This window comes from Austrofundulus limnaeus, unplaced genomic scaffold (genome assembly GCF_001266775.1).
Source record: "Austrofundulus limnaeus strain Quisiro unplaced genomic scaffold, Austrofundulus_limnaeus-1.0 Scaffold45, whole genome shotgun sequence".
NCBI classification, from domain to species: Eukaryota; Metazoa; Chordata; class Actinopteri; order Cyprinodontiformes; family Rivulidae; genus Austrofundulus; species Austrofundulus limnaeus.
In genome coordinates, this window is record NW_013952447.1 from 1,507,950 (window position 1) to 1,527,710 (window position 19,761).

Here is a 19,761-nt window from a genome sequence, read left to right on the forward strand (position 1 = left end):
ATATATATACAGTATATATGACTATAGGATGAAACCGAAGTACTTGGCGAAAACCTAGACACACACAGAGAAACACTCAAACTGAACAAAAAGAGAGCCCCATTGACTTTGGAATTAGATATGTTCTTGTTTTTAGTTTGATATTATGTGAAAGTGTTAGTGTATGTGAGATAATTTGATTTGGAGCATATTTTGGAGCTGGTATAGAGCTTTTTTAAATTTTATTTTGACCATAAGACAAACCAAAGTACCCGGCAAAAACCTAGACACACACAATCAGCACACAAAGGATGTTTTATTCAAATTTGTCTGGGTTTATGCGATATTTTGCTTTCAAAAACTTAATTTTCAGGAAAGTTTCCTTTGCCTCTTGGTGGATGCTAAACAAATGCATTCTGACAAAGTTATCAGATAACACACATCATCATCAGACCTGGTTTGGTTTATTACACAAACAAAGTGCAGCAGATGTGCAAGGACTGAACAGCTGGAGGCCCAGGTTCAACTCACGCATTAGATATGCTGTTTTCTTGTCAATCTCATTGTCATGGTCTGTGTTTATTCTGCCTTGATTGTTCTAGTGTTTGTGTTTCCCTGTGTATCACTGCCCTGCTGTCATTTCCTCCAGCCCCGCCCACGCTCACCTGTGTCCTCTTGTGTCTCCTCCAGGTGTTTTTCATTGTCTCTCATTTGTCTGCCTGTATATTCTACGTCCTGTCCTCAGTGTCTGTCGGATCATTGTGCTGTCTACTTCAGCCAGTGTGGTGTCTTTTTGTGTTCCTTGTGTTGTTGCTGGAAGAGTTTTGTGTTTTTGAGCTGCCTCACCAGCCTACTTTTAATAAAATACATTTTTCTTCCCCTTAGTTCTGGATTTTTGCCTGTTCAATCCCTGCCTGCACCTCACACTCAGCTTAATCTAATAATCCAAATTGCTTCACGCAGTGCTCTATAGAAAATATTAAACTAATCCTGTTGCATTTATGTGAACATACACTAAAATTGTCCACTGAAAGCTTCATATCCATTAGACTTCTGTCCTCGACATTTCAAGAAAAGCCCTGCTGTCAATTATAAAACCAGTTTTGGTTGTGGTCACGTGAGATGCATTCGGAGGTCACATTGTCCCTGCTACTGGAACATCACAGTGGAACAGAGCCATTATTTATTCCATAAATTACATCTGTGTTTTACAAGTCAGAATGTCTAATGACACTCCCTGCAGTGCTTATCCTCACAGTTTTGTTTGATATAGAAAACCGTAAACATCTAAAGCCAAACCCACCCACATCGATTTATCAAGTTAACCTTTTCACTTGTCACCATTAAAGACAGACAGTTCTAGACCAGGCTGCTCAAACATCAATCATGAAAAYCATGTGTAGGCTGGACCAGTTTGCAGACTCGTGCCTATTTTGAGAAGGGTTTATCCTGCTGTTGCCAGCTTTTGTTCAGCTGCAGATTCACTTAACCAGCTTTTTAGTCTCTGTAGGAATTGAAAGGCCAACATGTCAGAGCCTTTTCAGGTTTGTAGTTTTTTCACGGCAGACTTTTTGGCTTTATTAACTGAGACAGGCACAGCTGTGGACTGTAGTAAGGCATGTGGCAATGGAATAGCACAAATAACACAAGAAGTTCTGAGTTGTATCTAAAAACCAACTGAATTACTTTATCTATGTTGTCCCACTGAGATGAAACAAAATGTGAAAAAAAGGCCAGGACTGAAAGCTTTGGTTAGTTTAGTTAATGGTACCTGGACCACTGCTGTTTCCCATCATAATATGTGACCCATCCCTTCAAAGTGAGGTTTAAGTCAAATTTAATCAAAGTGACCTCAGCAAGTTTTCCTGATTTTTAAGCTACATTTTGARACCTGRATCATCCAGATATCATGAGCGCTTTCAGAAACATGGCTTGATTTGTTTCCCTATTCAGGATAGCCCATTGATATTTGGTCAAAACCTTATTTTTAGGTTATTATAATGAGGAAGTTCTGAGGTCATTTTAAAGATGAAACCTCAAACCATGTTTGGATTTTAAGATTTATCATCTGGAAAGAAAGAATAGCTTTGCTWGCTCACAGGGAATATGATAGAAATCAAAAATACAAAGAAAGAAAATTCTTGTCTTGAGTTTTAAACTCTGTCTTTTTACATCCAACACGACTGATGAACTAAAAGACATTTCTGTTTCAGCCAAGACCAAAACAGATTTCTGTTTTTTTTAAATCCACTACGATTTCAAAAATTTTATAGCAGTTCACAAACAATTTTTATTACTCTGCAGGGCCAGCACTACTCCAATGCATAGCTATTTACATCAAATTGTGGTTATTTGCAAATAGCAACAGCAGTGAGTTATAAAACTTTAGTTTTCAATATTTCAATCAAAATAACCTTAAATGAACGTACAAATTATTTGTTCATTTGTCGTGCTTTGAACATATAGACACTTGTCACATGTGTGGTGCTCTGCATCAACACGGCTTAATTCTGTTTCATGCCTCCTTTGGTTCCTCAAAACTCAGATTACTGAAAACTGTTTTTAAGGGAGCCTTATATGGTGCCATTATTCAGAAAAATGTTAAACATAAATGATAAACTCCCAGAGAAGAAAATCTACAGTGTTTCTTTAGTTTTATGCTTTGACTTACAATTAGATTTCTGAAGCCTGCAATATATTTGATATATGCAGATCACCAACATAATCTGTCTGATTGCGAGAGAATTTTTTATTCACAGAAGGTACAGAGTTATAGCAGTAATCATTGTTTCAGCATAATTTTCTCCCCTTGATTCACAGGCTTGGATGGAAYACTCTCATTTAATATTAAGAGTTTCAGGATAATGTTTTACATCCCCCAACAATTGTAGAAAAAGAAAAAAAGCCTTATTATGATGCTGTTTTGTCTCAGAACCACTGCTTTTTAAGTGAGGGTGACAGAAACATGCAAAGTGGTGCAATTTCACACGAGCTGCTGCTGGTTTTCCATGGTAAATGTGGAGCAACAAGCTGCCACCATAAAAAAAAAATCAAGGATTACTTCCAATAATAGCAGCAGCTCTGTTCAGTGTTTAGCTAACATGAAAAATCAGTGACCACAACAATGAAAATGCTTTTCACTAAGTAGGAGGAGAAGAAGAAGCAAACAGTTTGAACTACCACACATTAAGTGTTTATTCTGGCGGCAGCGCTGCTCAGGAAATTAACAGCTCATCACTGCGGTGGGTAAGAGGCTGTTCTACAAATCCCTGACCCTGGACTGATGCAGACCAGTGCTCCAAAAATGCATTCAGTGGACACAGAATACTGTGTAACAATTTCCTTATTTAGTGGTCCACATCAGTGCTTGTTCATGATGAATAGACACCTATAGGAGTAAAGCTGTGTCACATGACTGCAAATTTAGGCTGAATTTAAAGTGCACACCTTGTATTTTTGTCTTTCTATCCACATGGTGAACAGTGAAAGGCATTATAAAGGTAAAACATAATGCTCATAGGCAATAAATGAATAAATAAACGATGCAAAGAAAGTTTGTGATTTTGTGGCTGTTGCTTGTTACAAAACATATTTATCACATATGGCATTAATGAACTCAAATTATTTTGAGCTTAAATCCATCATAGTGGTCAAAATATGCAATTTTTCAACATCTTTTTAAATTTTTTGTATAAATAATCTAAAACAAACATAACCACCAAACACATAAATTCACTACTATAAACATCTACTGTATAATTTGTAATAAATTAAATAAATCAACAGAGTTGTGTTTTGTTGCTAACATCAACAAGTCCAACAATCATTTCATGACGCAGAAATTGTGTTAGAAGTATACGAATTAAAATCCAAAACTATGAAACCTTGYATATGCTGACAGCTGTTCTGCCTTCAAAAAGACACTCAGAACCTGATTTTTATATCTGAGAGCTGCAGGTTTTTAAAAATTTAATAGATTTGATTAGTCACACAGGAATAATGTGTGGAGGAGGCAAAAATGATGATGAAGCACTAAAATCAATCATGTTAGCTTGTGATGTGAAAAGAAAGACATGAAAGCATCAAAGTACTGACACCTCAAAGACAGTTTTTGTTCTCCCTCAGAACAAAGAAAAAAAACAATGATTATCTCTTCTTATGGCCTAATTTGATTCTTTTGTTTTATCTTTTTTTTTTTTTTTCAGGTTGAGTTGTGTGACTTCAGTAAATTTCTTCGCTGATGTTATTATTTCTGTCACTACCTTTTACTCTTTGTGAGTTACATAAAGTCTGAACTTAAGATGCTTTTTGGACCAATCTACTGCAGTTTTGCTCAAATGTGAAACTCTTACCGTTATGACTTCTTCAGCAATTCTGTGTATCCATAAAGAGCGAACAGACAAGAGTRGCATTTAAAGTGATTTGTAAGATCTTCCAAATTGAGGTTGTGTGGAAAAATCAACCACTTAGCTTACCTGTTGGAGATAGCTCTTTGAATGATATTACTGCAGTTTAAAGAAAAAGAGTTAAATTCTGGTCACATTGATGCTCTAGTGGAGCTGGGCCAAAACTAAAATGAATTGCTGCTATTTTAAAACAACTTCAGTGTCAATAACTTCCAAATTGTTCATACAATAAGTGCTTTAGAAAACTTTTCAGCACTGGTAATTTCAGACTACACAATTATCCTGGCCAAACAACTATGACAGAAGTGCTCCAAGAGGTGCCACAACCAACTGCTGCTGCAGCTACTATTTGCAAATAATCAGAAACTAAAACTTTCAATAAAGATTTAAAATAGTGTTTGCATGAACTGCTAAGACTGGGATTGCTTTGGAGATGACAAACATCTCCTTTAGTCTTGGTCTTCTTACTCAAAAGCAGTTCACACATCTATCTGATCAGAATTAAACCTTTTTTTCCCTCCAAATTGAGATTTTTCTATTGTTAACCAATCAGGAATCACTGTATGGCTCATTACCAGGACCCCAGGAAGAAGTAAGTAAGTAAAATTTTATTTATATAGCGCCTTTCACAGAAATAAATTCACAAGGTGCTGTACAATTAGGGAAGGGGGGGAGGGGGGAGTTAAGACAGGTCATGCAGCAAACACGGTTGCGCAACCTTTAGACAAACAGAAAAACTAAAAACCACACAAGGGAAAATGAGGAAAAAAGCAAAAGCATCACATTATATCAACACTGTGACACACTATGGTGTTTATGAAAAAAACCTCTGCATAGAGCAAGATTATTAGCCAGAGGAGTAAGTGAGTTTTAATGGGGCCCGAAGAATCCAGTCCCCAGACCAGCGTAGCCAAAGATCAGAATATTGATGGTCAATTACCATCAGATCCAAGGCCATTGCCGGGGAGATCCAGATTCTCTAATCAGTTGTTTTGGGAACAAAGGGACAGGCAGAATAGTTAYTGCTGAGGTAATAACCAATGGGGGTCTGTAATAAAGTAAATGTAACTGAACTAAACATTGATTAAACTCAAATCGTAGAGTTTTAAAATTCAGACTGGTGTTAAAATCCCAAATGCTATTTTCTGTGTTTTCAGCTGTATAACACTAAAAAAATAAATCTTGAATTTATTTAACCAAGTTATGTCAACTGGTTCCACTAAAGTGAGTTGTTTAGTTTAGTGGAACCAGTTGATCAACTTGGTTGAGTAAAGTTGACACTTAATTTCTTAGAGTGAAGTTTTAAAAACATCACAAAAGCAAAAATGTTCAAATRTATTTATTTATTTATGAGAAACATCTCTGGTGTAATTCTGAAATGCAGAAGTTTTAACAGTGAGGAACACAGCTGCAGTTTGCCTTCACAGAGCCTTTTGTTCWGGTCATCAGTTTAAACTGTACAAATAAATTGAGATATTGAAATTCTGTRTATTTTCACAGTTGTTTGCACTGTTTTTCACACAAGTGACACCGATAACAAAACAYTGGACTGATATTGCAAAAAGCCACGGCTACGTTTTATCATACGCACATCAATACATGTAAACATGATAGAAAGAAGAGCATTGCACCAAAGCTATAGCAGATACACAAATACTGACTGCTGCAGAGCAATACAAAAACTTTAACCTACTATAATAAACATGATATAGATTTGGAAAGTTACTTAGCATCATCAATAAACTGCAAGAATTYCCCAAAATAAGCCATTATGATACTGCAATTTGTTATTTTCTGCTGTAAAAGATAACACAGTTATTTTCAACCTGAGTTTTTCTTTTTGTTTCAGTTTTTATTATGAAGTTTGAAAAATCACAGTGCAAAGAGTAAATGGCAAAGCTGTGTAGCAATCTAATAATAACAGAGTTTATTTAATAAAAACTAGGAAGGAGATGGGTCTCAGGCTGAAAGCAAGCAGTTATCCTTTAAAAACACAAGAAATATAATATWTAGAGTCATTTGACAGTGAGAGGCACACATTGTACAGACAGGAGAAAATGTCTATTCATTTTATTTTACCACAACAGCTSAGGGAGGCAGAACATTTCGATGCTTTCCTTCACATTCATTAATTATTACTTTCAGAACGTCTCTGAACATTCAAACAACCCAGTTTATCATGTTGCCATCTTCCTAAATGAGAATTAGATGACTGACTGCAAATGAATGAGTTCTGACAAGAGAACCATCAATTAATGAAAAGGAGAAAMGATTCACATTAATTCCTTGTTGATGGAGTCTGAGGTTGTAAAAGAAAAATGTGTCGTATTAGTTTTTTGGGTTTTTTTTGTGTTTGTTAAATTTTTAATGAGTTGTATTTTAGTTTTGTGGGATAAGAAAATTTTTTCAGCATTTTTGTGGAATTAGAGTAAAACTGGAGCAATAGCACTAAAGCTAAATGAACTGATGTAAATAAATTAACAATTTCTTAATGAATGAGCTCACTGTTTTTCTTTTTTTAAGACAATGGTGTGTGTGTGTGTGTGTGTGTGTGTGTGTGTGTGTGTATACATGTTCATAAAACTGCAATCCTGACCCACAGCTGATTTGCTCTCTGTTGAGTGGGTTTTAATTAACATAAGATTTACAATAAAAATGATGATTTATAAACCAGATAAACTAAACTCCACAATATCAATATGTTACATATATTTAAACTTGTACAGCACTAATAAAATCTGATTTTAGTTTATTTTTATTCTTATTATACTTAATCATTGCTTCTGAACCAGCATGTCCTTTGGGGCCCAACAGGGGGCGCTCCACTACTCATTTGATAACAGGGAATTTTTGCCAGGTTGGTAATTGTGCCAAAATGAGAGAATTAGAAAGAAAAAGTGCCATATAAGGTTGTTAAATTTAAGAGCTGCGGCTGAGAGATGAAACCTGAAAAAAAAGTTGACATTTCCTTTCATTCATGTTTTTTTTTAACTTAATTAGAATAAGACATGTTGGTGGGAACAGTCAATTTCGTACAACATACACAAACAAAAATAGAAAATGTTTGCTATCAATATTGATGTTTTTTCTGTATTTTGTACACTATTGATCCAGTAYGACACATTTCTTTACTCTGCTGATGTTTGCAGAGGTTAGTTCATCTAAAACCTCAAACAGAAGGCTGGCTGACTCTCTGACAGTTTGCTGTATAAAGGCATTGAAATGTGCAACTTGTTTTCTTTTCCTTCAAAGAAAAAAAAGGTAAACAGATTTGTTGGTGTTCTTTCACAGAGCTTTTAGTGCAGMCTATTTACTGACGAGCTGTAAATAAATCTTTTTTTTTTTTTTGCCTTTGGCTTGTTGCCAGCCAGCTTGACATATTCCATATAATACTTACATAACCGAGAACCAAGTTTGGAGCCACTCATGAGGCCAAACAGAGTTCAATCARCAGTTTTTCCATTGATGACTCTTGTTCATGGCCACGGGGTAAATAGATGCAATCCATCCTCTGTACCACACTCAGCTCAATGCTTTTAACAGACTGCATAATCAGAATTATGCTTTGTTTTTGGACTAACTTTTCTTTATTTGGGTCTCACCATGCCTACAGAAATGTAAATCTATAATTTAAAGAAAAAAAAAACAAACAAACAGAATGTTTGGTTGAAAAAAAGGCAAATTAATTTTGATTGTGCATCGTCTTCAAATGCTCCGGCTAAACGATTAATGTGTTTTATTTGTATGTACAGTGCTTTGTGCAAGTCCATAACACTCTTTAAGAGAATTCTTCAACTTCAGCCTTTGGTGCCACTCCGTTTTGTATTTTTGCCCCGCTGTCGTTAACCTCAGAGTGGCGAGCGGTGACGTAGCTTCTCTTCCTGGAAGACAAGGAGTGCTTTCTTCCTCCAGCGCTGCCGTTGCCCTCAGCGGGGTCGTAAACTACAACCATGGTGGTATCCATTCGCGTCAGCGTGTACATGCTGCTCTGGCGGGTCGGGTGCAGCCGCGTGGAGCGTAGTTCCAGCTCGTCATAGGTGGACACCTTGATGAATGGGCACCAGCGGAACACCCTCTTGAAGCCGGCTCGAAATCTGGCGCCGCAGAGAGACAAAGATAGAAAGTGAACAATCGCAGAAGAAGAATGTGTTTAGAATACTAACTGTTTTGATTTGTTTTCAATTTGAAGTACATTGGAAGCCTTTAAATTTAAAGGTGCACCATTTCCTGCAGAGCAAAGCAGAGTGCAAGCCAAAGAAAAGTGTTTAAGCTGGAAGGAAATTGTCTTTTGGTGTTCCTGAAACTTTCTCAATTTAGTAACCCACACCTAAATGTCAAGTGGTGACTGTCTCCTGCAACACCTTTCCTGAATAATGCAGATATTTTAAATTTAAGCAGCACTTCAGAGCATATTTTTTGACATACTAAAACATTCAATAAAAGTATTTTGGAAAAGAAATGATATTGGAAAATAAAGATCCTCTCATTTCAAGCTTGTTCATTTTCCCCAAAAATATTGTTAAAATGAAGAGGCACAGCAATTAATCAAAGCGGAGTGACTACAACGCCTCATCTTACTACAATACTTTTTTTTCTTGGCACACAGCCTGACCACCAGCGTACAGCTTTTCCTTGCAGCATCAGGCCCGCTGCCAAGAAAACAGCAGCGGGCTCCACAGCAATTACAAGTGGCTCAAAGAAGACAAGACAGATTCTTAGGTATTTGCCAGGACTCCCAAGCTCAACAGATATGAATCTGATGGGATCGTATTACAGGAAGCAATACTTTATCCCACAGACCCCCCAAAATATCACTCACCAGACTTTTTCAAGACACAACCTTTGTCTTTGTGGTAACTGGTTAGCGTTGGCCAGGTATTTGGCTGATCAGTGTAGCTACAGTTTAAAAGCATTAGGGGCAGCATATAGATATATGTGACCTTTTTACCCTCCTACCTTTGGCTGTAAACTTTGAAAAAGCTCATTGGTACCCACCTGCTGTTGAGGCAGCAGTAGATGATGGGGTTGTACATGGTGGAGCTCATGGCCAACCACAGCACTGACARGTAAACCTGCTGGATGTACTTCCACTTCATCAGACGCTTGTTGAAACCAATYACGATGAAGTAGACGTGGTACGGCAGCCAGCAGAGGGCAAAGGTCACCACCACAATGATCATCATCTTTACCACCTGCAACACAAAATGTACACCACATAAGACAAATAAGTATTGCTTTTTATTTTGTTTTCTGGAAAAAAAATCTACAAAAATCAAAATAAAGAAGCGACTGTATATCAGTCTAAAAGGCAAGGCAGGCTGTATTAACACCCCCCTCGCATGACGACAATCGTGCTTTGATTTACGAACTGAAACAAGATAATCACAGACTGAAACATCCCGGATCAATAACCCATAAAATAAACTTGTTAAACATAATCAATAACTCTTTCTAAGCCCCGAAAAAAGGCAGAAACTCCATTTGCATAAAATAAGCTGTCTCTGAGCTGGTAGCACCTTTTTGTGACAAGGTGCAGTGAGTAAACATTTCAAAACAGTGAGAATGTTTTTTTTCTATTTACATGAAAATCTTAGATGGTTTCTATTTTTTATTAATAATCGGCACATGAATGCTTTAAACAAATGCTTAAATCTCCATTCTGTGCAGTTAATGAACTGCTGTATATTCTGACTAAGTCTGCAGCTGTCATCCTGCAGAGATACAAGCAGAGGAATGAGCAGAGACAAAGCAGACATCAGCGAGTCCCTCCTGAAATCCAAACAGATGCTTTGGCACACCGTGTTTTGATCTTATGTTTTAGAAAAGTGTACAGCACAACATAAATCATGTTGACAACCACATTATGTTACTAAAACAGCAGTAAAGCTGTATTCATTCTTGTGGACATTAAGAAGTGGTTTCTGATACGGTCTGAGGTGAATGACGTTTAAGGTTCAGGAGATTTTACCTCCAAAGCATTTGAAGTGTCCTGCTCTTAAAGAACCCTCCACTGGTATGGTACTCTTATTTAGTTGTGAAGTTGAAGGATAAACTGATGAGCCTGGTGTTTATTTTACAGTTTTACAGGAACAATGATTCATGCAAATGCTATTTTATGAAGCTTTACACTGCCTTCAGTTTCACATCACATAAATATTTACATTGAAATAGTTATTAGTACAATTTTTTATCATGAAAAAATAAAGAAATAATATATTTAATTTTTACCTTTATTTATTTTTTGATTGATTCCCTTATCTTTTTTTTTCAAAAACAGGTAATACACATTTATAAGCTTTATAGAAGCTCTTGAAAACCTTTTTCCAAAACTCGGAAGCCATAAGCTCCCAGTGGGAGATAAACTCTGAGTACTCAAAGGACTGCTAGAGGGGGAAATGAAAACCCTCATTTAGCTTCAAAAGATCTTCAAAAATAGTCTTTGTGAATAAATTTCAAACTAGGAGGGTGTCCAAAACAGCCCTTTGGGAGCTGATTCGGCTGCATAACATTGCACATTTTAACAACTAACATTTTTTTATGATGGGGAAATTGTCTATGTCACATGGGGAAAATAAACAAACGGTTTCATGCAAGGTGTCAACAATGAATATTTTTAACTGACTGAAAACACAGAGGAATAATCTACTGACATTGATCCAACAGAGAAATGTGGTCAAATTGAATGGATTCAATTCAGACTCAAGACTCTGCTGTTCAAGTGCAAACAGCCATCTATCTTAAAATCATAAAAACTGTCTGTGTTCATATCAGATTAAACAAGGTAATAAACTAGCAGAAGATGGATGCACTTTCTAAGAGCCCTTAGGTTCTGTTTGCATCCTCCATCTTTTGGCTGTCAGAGCTGCTGAGACAGTCCATCTGGGTTAAACTGTGTATTAAAGGATTAAAAAAAGCATTACGTTTGCATCTACCATCRCACAGTTTCCTAAACTTGTTTCAAAACATGTTTTAAATTTATACAAATTTTAAATATAGTATGTTTGAACAAAGGCTGCAGTGTTGAGGAATTTTAAAAGAAACACGAATAAAAAAATGATTTTGAAATTTCAAATAGTGCCAACTGAAAATGTATCTTTTAAATATAGTATGCTTGAACAAATGCTGCAGTGTTGAGGAATTTTAAAAGAAACACGAATAAAAAAATGATTTTGAMATTTCAAATAGTGCCAACTGAAAATGTATGTTTTCCCTAAAGGCAGCTAAAAAATAGAATTAAACATAATTAAATGTCCATTTGYGCCTGATCTTTTCCTGATTTTTTCTGCTATTTGACATGACTAATTTGCATGGCTGACAGAATGTTTGTTTTGTTCTGTTTGAGACCTGTCTGGTTTTGCTTTTATTATTTTGACACCTGTCCCRTGTCCTGTGTCTGTGTCCTCTGATAGTTAATCCAAGCAGAACCGGTGCAGCTCTGGATCCATGTTGGTRATTTTTGATGACAAAGCTTTTATATGGATGACCAAGTCAGATGCGAGAAAAGCTGAGATTATTTAGCAGCGGATAATCAGCACCATTTAAAAATCTCAAAAATRAACAAATTAATTTAAAAAAATGCTCACTCTGTGCTCACAGTGTGTTGTGAATGACTCACAGATACTACMACACCAAAATTTAGCAACAGGCTGAGATATAGTCATTTTTGTGTTTCCTGAGGTCAGTGGTGTTCATCTTGAATTGGGTTGACCTTAAATTCAATCAGATGATGATTGGTGATAATTACATTATGCCTTTTGGAGCACAAACTGTCCCTTGTTTCAGGAGATGTTTTGCTGATTCTACATATAGAACATACTGTAGATGTACACCGTACATGGCAAATCCATTATTACCTCTAGTCTAAAATCATTTAGATAAAAAAGTGCAAAATTCTAAGGTAATAGACCACAACTTGTCTTGAAAGACTGGATATTTCAAAATGTAGAGTTCTAATGTGTGAAAACTACATTTTATTTTGCAAAATAATATGCATAAAAGGAAACATTTCTGTTATTTTCTGAGTTTGAAACAATTAGGAGTTATTAAAAAAGTTAATTGAACTCTGGCCTAAGTTCTATTTTCTTGAGTCATTGCAAAGAGCAATACAAAACCTAACAGCTTCATCAGCTCATAAAGGCAGCTCTGTATCAATGATTTCCTCTGATTTTCAGACAGCTCTAACTCATTTCTCTAGATTTTCTGGCTCAAGTATGTCTCGAGTAGTCATCCATGGGTTATTTATGTCAACTAGGTCATCTGCCCGCTGGCCGTTTCAAAATATCAAGTGTCAGAAACCAAGCTGGAAAAGCACTGTTTTGTCTCATCATTCCTGTGAACTGGAACGGCCTGCCAGAGGACTTGAAATGTGCTCTGTCAAAAAATTTTTGAGACAAAATATTAAATCTTTTCACAGGCCCTGATATAAATCAGTAACACGGTGTGTGTTTGTTCATTAAAACCCAATTTTTAGATTTTGGATTAAGTTGACCAATTTAGTTTTTAGAGCACAATTTATTTCCTTGATTACTCAAGCAATCATTTTGCTGCCTTGCAAAATCTAATTTTGACCACGACCTGCCAAAGAAGAAGCATTTTACGTTCTTATCCAGGAAATACGGCAAAGATAAACAAACAATAAATAAATAAAAAATCAAACTGTAAACATGATTTTTCTGACAGCTATTCAAATGAATGTTTTATTGGTAATTTGCTGATTATTGAAATTAAATGATGATGTTTGACATGTTAATTATTGGATGCAAACAGACCAGTTGGTAAAGTTGTGTGAAGTTGATCCATTTTAATAGATTATTTGTTTGTCAAAAATAAAATTGTATTTCCTTAAATCAGGCTTAGGTAACTCTTCAGTTGTCTATAAAATGTATGAAAATGACTTGTTATTGCCAGCCTTTAAACTCGCATATGGACAAATCGCATTTATTTCAAGACTGAAGYTTTGAATTTTATTTAGTGTTTTATTTTATTGGAGTTCTTGTTCTTTGCAGCAACTTTAGTTGTTTTTTTTTTTTTTAGAAATTTCAAAATGGTAAAAGTTTGCACAAAAGTAAAAAGAACAACAACCTGTTAAAACAAATTTGCTACAGGATAAGCGGCCTAGGCTAATTACAAATGTATTTATGGAGAAAAAATTTAATTTAATTTTAGTTTTTTATTCAATTTTTACAGAATTTGAATCCCGGTTTCCAAAAACTTCTCATCTCATTGCTGACAAAACGACATTTTTGCAGCTGACTGCTGTGGGTCTCTGTGAGGTGAACGCACTGACCTCAGCACTGACAGGAGGAGAAAGGTTGGAGGAAGAACCCTCCATTTGTGCAGGAATATTAGGAGTTCCATAAAAATACCACCAGAACAGTCAAGTTTACTTCAGTGGGAAACAAAAAACCTGGAAGACCTTGAATCTTTAAGATGAAGCCCATACCTCATTATAACTTTTTTTCACAATAATTTTTACCTCATCTTTCTTTACTATAGTGTTTTTAATGACACTCCAAAATCAACGTTAATGTGTTCCAAATGGACTTCACAAATTAGAGATAGCTGGACATCAGGACACAGTTTGTTAGAATTACAAGAAKCTGAATGTTGAAAGCTCAAAAGACGAGCACCCCCGGTGGCTGCGCTAATTTTGAAGACCTACCCCTCCATGTAAACAAATAAGACATGTTCTGACTGAAAATAGATAAATCAAATAATTGTTTTTCGAAGTGTTGATTTTTGTTGATTCTTAGCTCCTATTTAAATATGCAGTGTTTTATTTATATGTTTTTATGTTATTTGAGGCTTTAAAAAAGTGAAGTGCTACATTATAATTAACAGGACAGGCTGTTATCAAGTTGGGAGGGCATGTGAGCCTCCAGTGTTTTCTTTCTGAGTTCAACATCAGAACTGAAATAAAGAAACAGAGAAAATAACAAAGAAAGCCCTACTGTCAGCAGCTTTAATTTCCTGTGCAGCATTGGTTTTAAGATTACGGTATTAGTGTTTTAGGGACACGATGTGACTTTTGTCTTGTGACTGAGAAAACACGTAAGCTTGCAAGGAGGTTGAATGCTTCAACTCCAATTTGAAATGCATGACCATCTATTGAAAAAAACATGACTTTGCTTCATTATTCTGAARAAATAATAGTTCTTCTAATGAGTGAAGAGACCAAAGGCAAGAGAAATACAGCAAGACCAAATTGGGAGGAAATAAATAAGCAAATGCATTCTAACTCAGTTATAATCTAAATAAACCTGGCAAATAATAATAATTTAAAAAATCCAAGCAGAGCAGAGCATGCAATTTCATTAATTTTAAGGAGAATTAGCTGCATCTATTTCATCTCAGTCTCATAGCAAAACAAGCTCCTCAACACAAGAACTGATCTGTGCTTCTGCTCTATTTGTTTCCTTTTTGAGGGGCTTGATTTTATGCAAATGAACATAAAAAAAGGGAACAGATGTAATTTTCTTTCTGCATACATCAATAAAGCCTCCTTCACACTGGATGATGACCTGCTATGCTCAAGGGTCATTGGGAACTTGTGAAGGGAATTAGTTACTAAAACCACTAAATATTTCAGTTTGATCATTAGAAAGTACAATGAAAAATATAAGACTGACTCAACTCAAATAAATTTTAGGGTTAGGATTAAAGTTACATTGAACATATTTTAATCACATTTGGTCAGTGCTAAAATATTAGGTGTGACAGATTAACTGTGTCAGTTGTTTAAAGCTGAGTCAGTGTTATTTATTTATTTCAGGGCAGATTTTTTAACTAATTTTTAACCTGCAACAAATACATACATACATACATACATACATACATATTTATTTATTTATTTATTTATTTWWTTTATTAATTATCTGGGTCACATTTCGAGACCATAGGCCAATAAATCCTAGCTGATGAAGTGTCTCTTAAGGAGCATACATACACACATATGTAGAAGTCTTTCTGAACAGATTTTGGTGACAATTCAAAGTGCCTTAGATGGCTTTTGCTCTAGGGATGATCTTGAAATTCGAATGGAAATGAGCTCAGACAGAGCAGAGAGAATACGAGATGAATGACGGACAAATAAAAGAAATTTACATACACCAGAGTAAACCTCAAAGGAGCAATATTAAATATTGTTTAACCACTTTGATGTTTTATGAATGCAGAGCCACTGTAATAAATCAAACAGAGAACAAAGAATTACCCAGTGTGGCTTCTCAACTATCCAGGTCATCCTAACTATATCAGCCTCCTTTCTTAGGTTTTGAAGATGCTTCACATTTCATTTGAAAGGCTTCTTGAGTTCTGATCGATTATTCGGACATTTCAATCGTGTTGTTGTGACACTCACTTTAAGAGTGGGTCAAATATGTGCGACTGACCAAGCTTTGGTCAGATGTGAGTGTTCAGACCTTTATATAGGGGAATAGCACAACAACGTAGAGTCAAGTTTTTTAGGTCAAGATTAAGCTAAACCTTACTCAGGAATCAGCAACACACCTTTAAAGACCATAACGTAAGAAAAAAAATGGTGGTAAAATAACATCAAGCAAAGGATGTGCCCTTAGGTATCATCTATCCAATCACAGTGCAGCCTTGCCTCACCACTTTAGCTTGTTTTACAACCATTCACACTTTGAAATGTGCCAAAATTAGCTGACATTGGTCTGGGAGGTAAACACATTGCAGGTGACAACGACCCAAATGACCCACAGAATAGGTGGGTCAGTGTCTCACGTCTCACACAATCCTCACCAGTTTGTCAGAACAAAAAGTAAGTACTGAACATCACAAATATAATAAAAACAATTGAAATGATAGAAAATAAAACTCAATAAAAGCCTGTATGAATAAAACATGTCTTAAGAAAAGCATTTTGAGTTAGATTTGAAAGGAATCACAAAAGAAAGTTGAGTTGTAGACTTCATTCTTTTAGAGCMCAAGTGATAAAACAATTCCTATAAATAAATAAAATATTATTCCCCCTTTGGATGTTTGATAGTTTTATTGCTGTCAAAAATTAATCATGATCAATAAAAACAGGCCTTCTTTATAATATCTGCTCTATTGCTTCACGTCCTTTGCAGCTCACTTTGAAATCATGCGCACCCTTCAGTTTTTGCTTGTGTTTCAAAAGCACTAAATTCGACTCAGGCATCGACATGTTGACATCAAGTTYATCTTCTTTTTATTGTCAAGGTCACACTGCAGGAAATAAAAAAAATTCCTAACTGATTTTGAGAAAAGATATGACATCACAGACATAAAATGACTCAAAYCAATCTCTAATATCAAGCAGGTTATCACACCAAAATTGAATACAGTCCGTTACACGGCACAGGATACGTTTACCAAAAAGCAAAGGAAGCAAATGGGAGAAATGCACCATTTAAAAAGGCTACATTAAAATTATTGTACATTTTTACAGACAGAAAAAAGATCTGTGTTAACTGCAGCTGTAAGAGGTCATGGTTGTGGTGATATTAAAAGAGCTCTACATTGTTCAGTGAAAACTTGAGGTGAGATTTTGGCTGTCAGTTGGAATATTTGTTATCAGTATGCTATGTTAGCCTAAAGGACTCAAATCGTTATCATTGGTAAGCAAACAGCTCTGATGAGAATATATTCTGCATTATACATCATTTTAGAGTTGTCCAGCAGTTTTACCACCATTTTGGGATAGACTAAGCCTCCCTCATTACTRGAGAGTCTGGGCAAAGCTGACTGAGCTCCCAGGCCAAGTTTCTCCTCCGAATGTTGGGATGGATGATCTGTGGTCAAAGATTGTGCAGCCAAAGTTTGGCTCCAGGGAGAAGCTATCATTAGCATCATCCATCCTCCACTCCCTTCTGCACTGAGCTTCATGTTTTTCTGAATGGAATGGCCATCTTTTAACAGGAGCTTTAATGCAACGGGTGACTGAGTCAGATACAATATAAGGTGTTGATTAGAGCACATTAGATGTGCTGGTCTTACGTCTTTAAATGAGCTGTACTAAGTGCTTTATTTTAATTAGGATTGCCGTGGTTCTTAAATCAAGCATGATGCACTTTGGAATGAGGAAATGAGCCGGTCAAATTGATTCACACGACTGTAAAAACAAACTTTTTCTTAAGAGGTTTTGCACTTGAAGGGAGAAAAAACTAACTTGTGATTCATGTGTCTCACAACAAAATCCATGTGAGGAATAAATGTAAAATCTACATTTTGTAACAGAYGACAGCTGCTCACTGAAGTGAATTTATTGCAGTCCAAACACGAATGAGAAAAGAAAGTGAATTACCAGCCAACGATTTTCTTTTTTTTTTATTATTATTGTGGAAAGCTGGTAGAGGCAAAAATATGTGACATCTGTGAGGGGAAATACCTCAGAAACATCACAACAAAATTATACCTGTCACTTACAGTTGAASTTGACAAATGTTCCAGATTTCTCGTGGACTATATGAATTTACCTGACAGCTGTGAGACATTGTCTTCCTCCTGAAACTGTTGTCCTCTAGTGGATTAAATATATTAAAATTGTGTGTAATAATCTAAAGAATGTTTATTCCATCCATCCATCCATCCATCCATCCATCCATCCATCCATCCATCCATCCATCCACTTGTCATAGTACAGACCGCATAAGCAGCAGGTCCAGAAGAGAAACCCAGACATGTCTCTATCCAGCCACAAAGAGAGGCTAGTCCCTTCAGCAAGTTCTGGGGCTGCCCCCGGGTCTCCTCTCAGTAGGATATACACAGAAATATTTCAAAGGTATGTGCCCAAGTGACATTTTTTCATTTCATCTTTTTTCTGATTGAGAACCATGGGTTCAGACTTGGAGGAGCTGATTCTCAGCATTTTAACAGACACCCATCTTGCTATGATCAACACAAACAGGATCTGCAAAAAAAAAAGCATTGTTTCAAACCAGAACTGGGAACAAGCACAACGTTGTGCCAAGAGAGCAAACACGGCTCGCGCTTCAGTTTATTTACAGACAAGAGTCACTCCAGCACCCTGTACTCCTCTTATCACCTGCCCCCAACAGAATTTATTGAGGCACACAGGTGGATGTCTTTTCTCCAGGTCCATAAACCACATGTAGGCTGGGCGATCAAACTCCCAGAACCCCATCAGCAACTCTGCGGGGGTTGAGTGGGACATTTTTGTATTAAATGTCAAGGTACCCACTGGATTGATGGGCTTGAGTCACTTGTTTGTGTGAACTTTAAGGGTAAGAAAAAAGAGACACACAACTCGCCAACACATGGGAGTCAGTCTGAGAGTGGAATGTCACACTGGATTGACGCAAATTGGTGAAATGTAAGAGTTTGCTCTGTAATACCATTAAACCCTTTTAAAAGTTTGTATATATAAATTACTGTTCTACTTTTTCACTTGTTTCAGGCTCTCGTCCCTATCGCCACATATAAAACCAACAGACAATAGCTTGAAGTTTCAGTAAATCATCACAGCTCCTTGTGAAATTCTCCATCAAGAAATTATACCACTTTCAAATTATTACAGGGAACGGAACCTAATTAATTTGAGGAGTGGGAAACAAATGGGTCAGAAAGGAGGGGGCACATTAGAAGGATTCTGATTTTGAAAAACAAAAAGTAATGAAACTGACAAACTAATGAGATGTTTAGTGCATTAACTGGATGCTGAGTTTGAATATAATTTAACAAAACAGTCTCGAGCCACGCCACAGCTCCAGATTGATGGTTTTTTCATTAATGCACTAAATGACTACCCATTAGTCGGCTTGAGACCAAAATGAGTCCGGCGCACAGTTTGGAACATTCAATAATAATATAAAAAATCAGCAAATTGTTTCTCTAAACACAACTGAGTGATAAAAGAAGACATAGCATTTATGTTCGAGGGAAAACAGACAACTGAAGAACACCAGGAGAAGTGGAGAGAGGGTGACTCCTGATGAAATCAGGTGAGCTGAATAAAAAAGGCAAAATAGGTGAAAAGTGAGCAAAACTACAGAGGAGATCATGACTAATTTATAGAATTCATTGAAATATTCACAGTAGCCTCATTTATCAGAATCAATAAACCTGAGTAAAATACACACCAAACAGCCAGTAGACCCAGACTGTGGTATGTTTTGAAGATAATTTTCACTTTTGCTTGATACGTGATTTAAGTAGATAATAACAAAGTAAACAAACAAAATGTTCTCTGAGGTGCTCATGCCAACTAGAATAACCATTGTTGTTGAAAGATAAAACGTTTTGCACTGAGGTAAAATGATTACCATATTCTCACAGCAAGCACGTTTGAATCTGAGGTGGGTTTTCCTCCCACATGCATGTTAGGCTAATTGATTATGTTGACCCTTGGTGTGAATGAGCATTACGGCTG

The 19,761-nt window shown here is 36.2% G+C and overlaps 1 protein-coding gene across 1 annotated transcript in view; it reads right to left on the reverse strand.

Annotated features, from left to right (window-relative positions):
- Positions 1–7,124: 7,124 nt before the first annotated feature.
- The window catches only part of tacr3a (tachykinin receptor 3a), a 30,647-nt gene continuing 18,010 nt past the window's right edge, over positions 7,125–19,761 (reverse strand). Inside the window, exons 4-5 of the mRNA XM_014007872.1 lie at positions 9,381–9,577; positions 7,125–8,479 (exon numbers count right to left, since the gene is read on the reverse strand). Of these exons, the coding sequence (XP_013863326.1) occupies positions 8,164–8,479; positions 9,381–9,577 (513 nt within the window). The 3' untranslated portion in view covers positions 7,125–8,163. The remainder of the gene's footprint in view (positions 8,480–9,380; positions 9,578–19,761) is intronic.